The 12,096-nt window shown below is 42.0% G+C and overlaps 1 protein-coding gene across 1 annotated transcript in view; it reads left to right on the plus strand.

Moving 5' to 3' along the window:
- Positions 1 to 9,511, plus strand: part of cbarpb (CACN subunit beta associated regulatory protein b) — a 187,873-nt gene extending 178,362 nt beyond the window's left edge. Inside the window, exon 9 of the mRNA XM_070861086.1 lies at positions 8,245 to 9,511. Coding sequence (XP_070717187.1) covers positions 8,245 to 9,511 — 1,267 coding nt within the window. The remainder of the gene's footprint in view (positions 1 to 8,244) is intronic.
- Positions 9,512 to 12,096: the final 2,585 nt, after the last annotated feature.

Here is a 12,096-nt window from a genome sequence, read left to right on the forward strand (position 1 = left end):
CCTTGCTGATCTTCCGGCTGACCCCACCTCCGTGGTCCTGACACCACCCAGCGATTCCTGCCCTATCCCTGCGACCCCCCCAGACCGACCCCTCGCTTTCTCTCTGCATAGCTGCAGGCCTACTCACCCGCAGGCACCAGCCGCTCGGTCTGGCTGGCTGCGGGTGGCAAACCGAGGCCTCACATACAAATCAAACTCTGCCTTCAAAGTCGGAGGCCTGCGCCCGCAACTATTTTTGTCAAACATAAAATTCAAATGCCCCCGTATTAAAGGGGCACCAGAACTGACAAATTAACAAATTAAACTTTGGAACATTAAACCAATCAAATTAGAATTTGGTTGCCGGGGGTGATGGTGCACTCCAGTCCCTCTGGTGCCCACCTCTCGCGGAAGGACGCGAGCGTACCGATGGACACCGCGTGCTCCATCTCCAGACTCGAATGTACCCACGGAAGAGAGGCAGGCAGTCAGGCTGAACAACCCCCTCGGTCGCCAGCTGATGGTCACCTTGGGCAGGCCCAGGAGCAGTCCTACGAGGAAGCCTTCCGACCTGCCCGCTCCCCTCCGCACAGGGTGCCCCCGCCCACAACACAGCTACCTGCAGAAAATTACAGCTAATGACTGTACTTAAAAGTAAATTAGTGTATGGAAAGTACTTGGGGATGTTCCTGAGAGCTGTAATTACGTCCTCTATAAATACAATTCTTTCTTCTTACGACATTGTCTTGCTTCATCGTCACTCACTAGAAAACAAAATGAATAATTCTAAAATGATAAAACGTCTAATAATAGCATGTATTATGCTTGTCACACATAAAGAAATATAAGTACCATGAGCAATTGAAAGTGTTTTTAGTTTCATCTCATTTCTTTCACATTTCCATATCCCTTCAACCGCACAGACTATATACAACCAAAGAGACAGGTATCAGTCTCTCCCTAGATCCTACCAAGGCCACTCTGTAACCAGCTATTATGAATGGTACGAAGTCCTCAATTTTCACTCTGTTTCCTAGGAGAATGGAGCTTCACTAAATCTGCCTAGGCCGAGATCACACTCACTGGATAAACATGAGTATGCGCGCAAGGTCAATGCAATTCAGAAGTAGCTGGATCACAATAAATGAAACTAAGAAAAAACCCTTTTATGTAGCGAGTGGTTAGGATCCGGAACGCACTGCCTGAAAGGGTGATGCAGACAGACTCAATCATGACTTTCAAAAGGGAATTGGATGAGTACCTAAAGGAAAATAATTTGCAGTGCTACGGGGAAAGGACGGGGGTGTGAGACTAGTTGAGGTGCTCTTGCAGAGAGCCGGCACGGGCTCGACGGGCCGAATGGCCTTCTTCCGTGCTGTAACTATTCTATGATTCTATGAACCTGCTGTACCTTTCTGAGCTTCTTTGACACGCATGCATGTTTCCAGTGATGAGCGATGACAAGAAAGTGGAAATGAGAAGCATTTTCCATTTTGTACCCAATGCAGCATCAAGTAAACGCATCTAAAATTTCTCACAATGTACCTTAACTGCGCTCGCAAAGGAGGAGGCCAGTTTGGTAGGTGGCAAGTAGATAAGAGACTAATAACTAAGGGAGAAGCCCATGGAGTTGAGAGCAAATTATTAACGTGGTGAGTAAATTGGCTGAGCGGCAGGAGATGGGCAGTACGGATGATGGGTAGATACGCAAATTGGCAGGAAGTGACTAGTGGTGTCCCACAGGGATCTGTGTTGGGGCCTCAACTATTCACAATATTTATCAATGACTTAGATGATGACATAGAAAGTCATATATCCAAATTTGCCGATGACACAAAGATAGGTGGAATTGTAGGCAGTGTAGATGGAAGCATCACAAAGGGATATCGACAGATTAAGTGAATGGCAATACTGTGGCAAATGGATTTTAGTGTAGGCAAATGTGAGGTCATCCACTTTGGACCTAAAAAGGATAGAACAGGGTACCTTCTAAATGGTGAAAGGCTAAAAACAGTGGAGGTCGAAAGAGATTTAGGGGTCAAGGTACATAGATCATTAAAATGTCATGAACAGGTACAGAAAATAATTTAAACGGCTAATGGGATGCTGGCCTTTATATCTCAAAGACTAGAATAGAAGGGGATCGAAGTTATTCAGCAGCTATACAAAGCCCTGGTTAGACCACACCTGGATTGCTGTGAGCAGTTCTGGGCACCACACCTTAGGAAGGATATATTGGCCTTGGAAGGAGTGCAGCATTGATTTACTAGATTGATACCCGGACTTCACGGAAAAATTACATAAATTAGGGTTGTATTCGCTGGAATTTAGAAGGCTTAGAGGTGATTTGATTAAAGTTTTCAAGATATTAAGGGAAACAGCTAGGGTAGATAGCGAGAAATGATTTCCATTGGTTGGGGACTCTAGGACTAGGGGGCACAACAACAAAAACAACTTGTATTTATATAGCGCCTTTAACTTAGTAAAATGTCCCAAGGCACTTCACAGGAGTATTATAAGACAGAAAATTTGACACCAAGCCACATAAGGAGAAATCAGGGTAGGTGACCGAATGCTTGGTCAAAGGGGTAGGTTTTATGGAGCTTCTTAAAGGAGGAAAGAGAGGTAGCAAGGCGGAGGAGAGGTTTGACAAGGAGTTCCAGGACTTCGGCAACAGAAGGCATGGCAACCAATGGTTGAGCAATTATAATCAGGAATACTCAAGAGGGTATAATTAGAGGAGTGCAAATATCTTGGAGGGTTGTGGGGCTGGAGGAGATTACAGAGATAGGGAGGGGTGAAGCCATGGAGCGATTTGAAAACAAGGTTGCGAATTTTGAAATCAAGGTGTTGCTTAATGTAGGTCAGCGAGCACAGGGGTGATGGGTGAACGGGACTTGGTGTGACTTAGAACACAGGTAGCCGAGCTTTGGCTGACTTCAAGGTTACGTAGGGTAGAATGTGGAAGGCCAGCCAGGGGTGCATTGGACTAGTCAAGGCTAGAGGTAACAAAGGCATGGGTGAGAGTTTAAAAATCAGAGCCAGACCTTTCAGGAGTGAAATTAGGAAGCACTTCTACACACAAAGGGTGGTAGAAGTTTGGAACTGTGCCACAAACGGCAATTGCTGCTCAATCAATTGTTCATTTTAAATCGGAGATTGATAATACCTCTGGTTAACAGAAAGCTAAGAGATATGGGCCCAAGATGGAGTTAGGTCGCAGATCAGCCATGATCTCATTGAAGGCTCGAGGGGCTGAATGGCCTACTCCTGTAGCTATGTTCCGAAGACAGGCGGGATACATCGCACTTAAGCAACTTGACAACATTTAAATAAATAATTAGAAATGCCTGTGGGTATATTGGAGTAGAAATTCCTCCGTATCATATATGACTTCAATGGAACTGAATATCGGGCGGGGTGTATAAGTGGCAGCCTGTGCAATTCTGCCGATTTTGTGTTACCATTCAAAGTGGAATTCTACCCCATCACCTTGATGTGAGTTTTATTTATTTTGGAGTAGAATTTATGGATTAGCATTCCCAGTGCAGAGCTTCACACAACAAGCGCACACATGTCAAGAAACCTGCCACAGGGCTCAGCATGCCCCACACAATTTTCATTAATTTAATGGATGGAAACTTGTGTTGGGCAAACTGACCTCAGCACCAGAATTCTCCATATGCATAACTCCCCGCCCGCACCAGGCTAGGGTGTGGAGATTGCTAATCCATCACATCTACCCCTTTATGCCACTTGTACATTGCTGTGTCTGCAAGGCAGTATTTGGCAAGAATCTATCGTAACCATCCTTTCAAGCTGAACTGGGATATTCGACATGTGTGATATGTTTGGAGCCCATCACTCTTCAGATGTCAACTTGTGTTACAGATGTAAAACAATCTCAGAGAAAAGGAGATACTAATTTCCTGCAATGTTTTGTGACCTTGGGGAAAAGCCAGCTGGCAATCTGAGAAACAATTATGCTCTAATTGACCTCATGAAGTGCCGAAGAGGAATTAGCTTATAACTGACTTTGCGACATGTCTATTTACGCCAATTTGAGTTTCGACAATACAAAGACGTGCATCGCCAGCTTAATAGCAGAATAATACATTAATGCTCCCGTCCTGCCCTAATGTAGCAGAATATCTTCCAATGCACCATGAGCAACACCACAAGAGGTCCACAGGTCTTTACAGAATAATGAGCAGAAATCTCATCTCGGTCTGAATTAAACTAGCTGAGTCCTGAAAAAGCAAGTGGACAGTGAGCACACTGCACGGCTTTGCATACCCAAGTCCTGTCAGGTTTTGTGAATGTAAAACTCTAGTGAGGGAGGAACCTTGCAGAATATAGACTGCGGACAATGTGTTTTGCTCGGTGATAGCTGGAGAGTGTTGAAAAATTTATAATTTCATTCACATTTTTTCTTAATCTTTTGCTGGAACCGAGTGGAAGCTATAATTAAAATCTAAAAGAGGGGACTGAAATTTTGAAGCATAAATTATACATGCAGTGGCACTGATACAAATCCACTCCTTATTTGTATTACAAGCTCGACTCAAAAGAAAAATATATTTAGGTACATGTTCTCATCTTAACGTAGTCCTTTAATTAATATCTGTACAGTTGGCAAAGGATTCTGCTCTTCATTTATTTTTAATATGCGCTTTCTTCATAATAATGAAAAGGTAGTTCATTGAATTGAATATGTATATACTATATCATTTTAAAGTGCAAATGGAGCAGTAAGTAAGGCAGTGGAAATGGCTGCTTTCCAACCAGATGTTGTGGCTTGATGTCCGTGGGCTATCTATTGTCCAGCCCTGGCTCTCTGTTCGGAGGGATTTTTGCAAATTCTAGGCTGGACCGATAATGGCCTAAACCAATCTTGGGCAGCTGAGAACGATGACACCATTGGTTTTGCTGTGAACACACCTCTGGTTAGCTGAATATAGGTGTAATGTATTTGCTTCATGGGTTCCTTGCTTAAGAATTCATAGCAACACATTGCTATTAAGAACTAATTGGTTATTATCAAAGGTTTAACAATCAGACTACACAGTACCAGTTCATCCACTAGGCTCACAACTGCATACCTCATCGCGGATGACCTAGACCCAACTGACTGGGGTTTTATTGAGTCTTGTGACCATCAGGTGACTGGCTAAGCCACTCACAATGCAACAGCTCCACAACTATTTTTGTAGAAAACAAAATCATCAAATGCCCCCTGATTAAAGGGGGGGGGCACACTTTTTTTTTGTTTTGTATTTTTTTTTGAGGGCACTAAAACACAAATTATACAAGAGCCCCCTGGCTAAAAGAGGGGGGGCACTAAAACCGACAACTTAAACAAATTAAACTTTAGACATTTAAAATCAAATGAAAATTTGGTTGCCGGGGGTGATGATGCACTCCAGTCCCTCCGGTGCCCACCTCTCACGTAGGGGTAAACAAAAATGCCATGAGATGCTATTGTAAGAACTGCTTACAACCAGAAGATCATTTTATCCTCAAGTAGAAATTAAGAGATGTGATGACCGGGAATCAAACCCAGGTCAACTGCTTGGAAGGCAACCATGCTTACCACTGCCCCACCATCACACAACTGCAACAGCTCTATAAACCTGTGAATAAGCTTACAGGTGCACACATTACAATAGGATACCACTGATAGTAGGTGTGGGATAACATTACAGCCCCTCATCCCCTTCCCAATGGTAAGAAGCTACGGTGGAGAAATGAAGGGAAAAACATGTCGACCCACAATAATGTTAACAAGTTAAACTGGTGCCATAGTGAGGATTGTTCCTGCAAATTCTCCCTCTAATTCAATGTGATTTGAGTTCCAACCACTCATTTTCTTGCCCATACAACTTTGTTCATGCCCCATTGCTACTGTCCTGCAATGGTAAAATGACATATCTCCGTTCCCCATCCAGCTAAGTGCATAAACTCAATCACTGGTACGATAGTATATTAATGGTTGCTGCTGCTTCTATCCTACTCACTATTACTGTGCAATTTTATGTTCAATTAAATCATCACTCTTCCAATTAAAATTAGTTCTCATCTGCCATATTAAATACCAGACTTTATTTTGTTGTTACTTATATTCCAGGATTTAGTCATACAAATGGGATGGGAGGAGGATCATGTGGAACATAAAAGCAGGCATAGGCAAGTTGGACCAAATGTCCCATTTGGTTTAAATTCGATGTAATTTCCATCTTTGATTTTTGAGTAGCCCCAAAAAGTAAAAACATTATTGTTGAATGAGCTAAAACAGTACTACTATCACCTTGTTATACTTGTAAAATCAGCTTAAACTCTTTAAAATCTCACTTCCATATTCTCCTCTGCCCCAATCAAGGCTGATTTTGGGGGTGGGGGGGGGGTGCAAATTTCCTTTACAGATTGAGGGGGAAGGTATTCTTTTTGAGTCCCCATAACTGATCTGATCTGATAGTGCAGCCTTCAAAGGAATCAAAGGGTTTGAATATAAAATGCATATGAATGGTGTCTGGGACATACCACTGCCAGACGGTAATCTTGGCCACGGCAGCAGTGAGCTTTGCTGATCTGTGTGGACCTTCTCCCAATGCCGGAGGGCCGCGCCATAAAAATATGCGACTAGTTGCAACAAGTGCATATGTCCAAACTTACACATACACAGTTGTGTTATTTTTAAAGCTAGTGCTCTGGAAACAGGGCAGATTCTAAGGTCCATAGGAGCCTTAGTCACCGCAGAACCACTTCTAGTAGAATCAGTTCTGAGACCTAGACTGACAAATACATTCATTGGTTTGGCGCAAGTTCAGCATAGAGGCTGAGAATGTGTGAGATTTGACATGCCTAAGCTCGGTGGTGATCTGATTGGAGGTGCAACAACGTACAACTTTATTTTCAACCCCAAGGTGATGTGTGGCCTCCTAAACACATTTCACTCAGAGCAAACTCTACTTGTAACCCAAGTGGATAGTGATATCACAAAGGATGACCTCCTCTTCGGTATCAAATATGGGTAGAGAAAATTCATTCAAATAGTTCATTGCCCACATTCAATCTCGTTGCATTCCATTTGTTTATTGTTTTGGCCACTCCTCGCCTCATCCATGGTCCAAACTGAGAAAATATTTTAACTCGAGTTCTGTCAGCTTTACTGTATGGTCTGAAACCTTATTCAGATTCACACATGTATGTGTATAACAGTATTTCTAAACCTTGACTTGAGTCACTTGCCTAGAAATGCTCTGTAGGTTGAAAATTAACCATTGCAGCCTGAAGCTAAAGGGTTTCAGCATTCAAAGCTAAGTTGCAAGGCGAATGCCTCTTGCCTGAAGAACTGGGGCTGCATTATCAAGATGCTGCGAGGAACATTTCTGGTCTGAAGACCACAAATGAGTGTATTCAAGGTGCAAAAAACACCTGTTGAACTATGAATGACTTCCCAGAGTTTTCCTTCTAACGGGACTTCTGCATTCCCACTGAGCACGTGCAGCAGGCAGAGTACTGGCGATCAACCTTCCTTCCCACTGACGTGCTGCTATGATGCTCTCTGCTAACCGTGCATGTTCAGTTAATGTTATTCTCATTGTCGGTTCAACTGAAAGTTTTGTTCTCACAAACAGTTCACAGAATCTATTAGCTGCAGAAAGAGATAATGATATCATTAGAAATCAGGTGTGCAAACAACTAGAGAAATCATTTAAAATACTCACTGGCACAGCAGGTGAGGTGCTTCTTCCCATCCCAACGACAAAGGTTTAAGTCCTGAGTCTTAATTCAATCAGGCACGCATTTTAAGTTTTTCTTTCCAGTCCTCAGCTGGACATCCTGAGGATATGGAGCATTTCACCTCACATTGCATCACCCACAGGAAGCACACACCCGTCAGTGAAAGACGGAACCGAACCGCTCACAGAGAAGGTAGTGCCCATCTTCCCCGGCCTGTTGTCATTTTAATTTCTAAAATGAAGCCGCCATATACTTACTTGTGGACAGACATCACAGTGTTGGGGCTATGAAAAGAGGAAAGCAATTCTATTGCAAATCGCTAGTTAGAAAATAGGAGGCAGAAAGTAAATTATTTTGACAGCTCAAAACTGAATGCACATTGGCAGGGTCATCAAGCGTAATCTAGCTGCTCCTGGTCGGGAGATAGTATTGTGACAAACCAAGCTTTGTTGAAGTTAAGTTTTGTAAATGCTGTGCTGCTGTGTCCCACATTTTCCTGAGATAAGCTTGGTTTTCTTTCAGGTTAGATGCGGCAGAGATTCTGCCGAGCGGGAGTGAAAGTGCTGAAAGGAGGGAGAGCTCAGACCCACAGAAGATTTACCGAGATATCTGGAACCTTCGAGCTTCTCTCGAGCTTTACATATCATCAGACCAGAGCAGCAATGATAAGGATTCGGTCCAGAGCGACGTGGAGAGCGTGAGCTCGGTGGGCGGCCTGCCCAGCGCCCTTTCCCAGGATGTGGCTGATGAGGCTGAAGGTCTTGAGGAGAGGCCTGCGAGTAAAGGGACCAAACAGGATAGTGTTGAATCTGAGCGTGGCAGCGACAGCGAATCGAACACAAGAAAGCTACTCCAGATGGACAGTGGCTATGCATCCATAGAGGCACCCAGCAGACTACTAGAAGAAAGAATTCTGAAGGGGGACAGCGAAACTGGAACAAAAGACACAACGGCTTCAGAGAAAAGAAAGTTCTTCACAAGTTCTGGGCGCAAGGGGACTGTCTTTGAAAGTTTTGATGCAAAAACCTTGAGTGAAGAGGTAGAGGAAGAAGGAGCAGTAGGCGGTGAACCAGAAAGCCCCATCGGGTGGTCACCATATGGCCAAATGTTTGTAACTAGAGACTATTTACATAGAAGGGATTACAGTATTGATGAGAAAACAGATGCCTTATTCAATGAATTTCTCCGGCATGACCCTCAATTTGATGATTCTCCACTGAAGTCTAAGCACCGGTCTCGTATCCATCTACGCAAGCAGTGGCAGCGGACCAAGCAATACAGTGATCCCGGAATCCGCTACCCTCCTGCATTGGAACGGCACCGAACGCCTTTACGTAGAGGCGACAGTGTGAATTATCCACTTGACCATCGATACCAGAGCACCTTGCCGCGCATTGTCAGTGCCACAGATGAAGAGCCACCCGACGGTGGCCAGGAACACATCAAATCACCAACGTCTAAACACTCAGAGGCAGAACCCTCAGGCCCAGAGCAGATCGGTGTTGACACCGAAGAGAGAATCAAAATAATTGAGGAAGAGACAGCCGAGCAAGGAAATATCATTGAACAAACAGACATCCCGCAGTCTTTAGGCCATATCAGTGGCTTCACAGAGACAGATAGCTCCACAAACTTTGGGTATGGGCCTCAGATGATAGGGGCGGATCCCATAGACAAATTAACTACTAACATTGAAGACAGGCTGTATACTAACCTTAAGAAATCAAAGGACAGTGTTGATTGTGTGGTAGCTGTCACACATGCTTCACCAGACCACAGCCCTGTTTAGCCTTTTTGTGAAAGGGGGTTTATTCACAATATGTTTTTGTAAAATTCTCATGTTGATGCTAGTCTTTACTATTAGACACTCCTGTCAAACACACAACGAATGTCTGCTGCTATAATACACAACATGCTTCATGTTCTTTCCATCAAAGAATGATTAGATGTCTGTGGAGCTTTAATCCCTAGTACGTATAAATGTTTTGTCAGAAGAAAAGCTTGCTTTTTTTAAGAATAAAAGAATAGTACTGGTGACCTGGGGAAAGCTTTTCGACACAAATTGTTTGGCTGTTATTTTGTTTCTGTATTGCCAAAATACCCTGTAATGTTTTTAATATTGAAAATAAAGAATCAAAACCCAGATGAACAGCATTGTACACCAAAAGCTTCCTGTTCTGAGAGTTGGCTGCATTGCTAGGTTTGCATGTATACTTTTCATTCTTAAGAATATCATTAAAAATAAATTTCTCTATGATTGCAATTCTACACGATAACATTGTCACCAGTGCAAGTAACTTCATTTTTTTTTAAACTTTGACTCTTTTTATAAAATATGATTTCCTCCCCTAGACATTCGATTTCTGTGGAACGGTTTAAGTTGTAATCATCGTTTTGTGTCATGTTTTGTGAATTAGAATGCTAATTCCTAAAAGCATTAAACAAGATGTGCACCATTACTAGTTTCCTCAAAGGTAAAAGTGGCTGCTGTCGTTTTATTATTATTAAATACGAACAATGCTATTTTGTATTTAAATATGGGCTAGGCGCAATAAATGGACAACTTTTTTTTCTATTTTAATTTAATTCTTTCAGAAATCTTATTTCCAAAGGCTTTTATTAGATTGGTTCCATCACCAATCACTTTGCACTGAAATTTCAGACATGGCGGCTAATACATATGCCAATAACTAGGTATCTGTTATGTTTTTAGGTTAGACTCACAGGTTTGACTAATTATATACAATCGTTTTATAAAATATGTGTGTGGTACTATATGAGTCACAAAGAACTTCTTACGACGACACTTTTCTTGTTTTTATTTTTGTTTATCTTAACTGTAAAAACAGCCCGGAACAATCATTTCATTGGGTTTCTTCTGCTTTCCATGTTAAAATAAATAAATTCTTTTCTCATTCAAATCTTTTTGTGTGACTTGATTGTAACTTGTGTTGCTGCCAGAAGACGCAATGGGGTGGGGGGTGGAGAGAGGACCTAACATTCAGAAAACATCGCAACTCCAGTTGTTCTGATGAACTTGTCCCCTTGCAACACAACTCTCTGAGATGAGTTCTTTTATTATCTTGTGACGCACAGCAGCAGATGACACATCAGACAAGAAAGATTTTGTACTGAATGGAGGTGCCAGTCATTCTTTGTCTCTCTCTCTCTCTCTCTCTCTCTCTGCCCATAACACTTTTTTTAATCATGAAGACCCACCGCGGAATGAAAGTGCCACCTAACTGGGTTTGTGCATTATGCTGATTTCTGAGAACTATAAACAGCGCTTAAGATCTTGAGATTTTTTTCAGACTGCCTAATCCAATCTTATTTACCATTTCAAAGTGTGTGTGGGAAGATATATTCTGGTCTAACTGGGTTCAGCTGCTTTTCTCTAATTAACCATTTCCATCACTAAGCTGAGTTTGTCACAATGCAAAATATTTACCAGGACTTTATCATGAGGCCTTCCATTTATTTATCATTCGGGTCAAGCCTTTGCCTCTTTTATTTATGTTTATTCTTCTTAGAAAGAACACCCATCCACAGTTACCGTAAGATTCTTCCCATTGCTACACCGCTCTTTATAGATCTCAACTATGGTCCAGTACTCAGTACAAACACAGACAAGCTACTCTCCTATGATTGCTCTCCAGAAAGAACTATTCTGTTCTAAATTTAAGAACCCTGGTGCTTGATTGATTGTGGTGCCTTTGCAGCAAACAACGAGTCCTGTCATATGCTTCCATCCATTCACTGATGTCTAAGATTGATTGGCATTGGGGGGGATGATGGTAACACGATATATGGCACTATTTATTTTGTCTTTTGTTGCAAAATAATATTAGTATATAACTATGTCAATTCTTATTTTCTTGCTAATTGGTTTCATTTAAATCAGTCAATTTGTACAAGCAGAGGCAATAGCCATTTAAAATAAATGGTTTAATGCCTGTGTTAAAATAACAATATTGTGTTCATCTGTGAATATAGTCAATTGTCATTTCTGAAGTTATCTTTCCAAATTTGTAGTCCTGATCGTTAATGTTTATATGGATAATTTGAATATAAATGTAATCAGCTCTTAGACACCAACCTTTGCAGATCCAAGAATTATTTAAAGAAATAAAAATGGTTAAATTGCCATACAGTAGAACTTTGATTACTAACACCCCTATTATTAGCATTCTTGGTGCTCCACCAGACTTTTTGCTTCAGGTGGGTGTCTCACATCAGGAAACCAGCAGTTCGATCTTTTCAGAATGTTTAAAATAAAGCAGTAAAGTTCATTTATAATTCCTGTTGATGGAAGATTTGAAGGCCAATTTCTATTATTCACCAGTGGAAAGGGAAGAGTCTCCCCATTAATATGGA

Source organism: Pristiophorus japonicus, chromosome 18 (genome assembly GCF_044704955.1).
Source record: "Pristiophorus japonicus isolate sPriJap1 chromosome 18, sPriJap1.hap1, whole genome shotgun sequence".
NCBI lineage: Eukaryota > Metazoa > Chordata > Chondrichthyes > Pristiophoridae > Pristiophorus > Pristiophorus japonicus.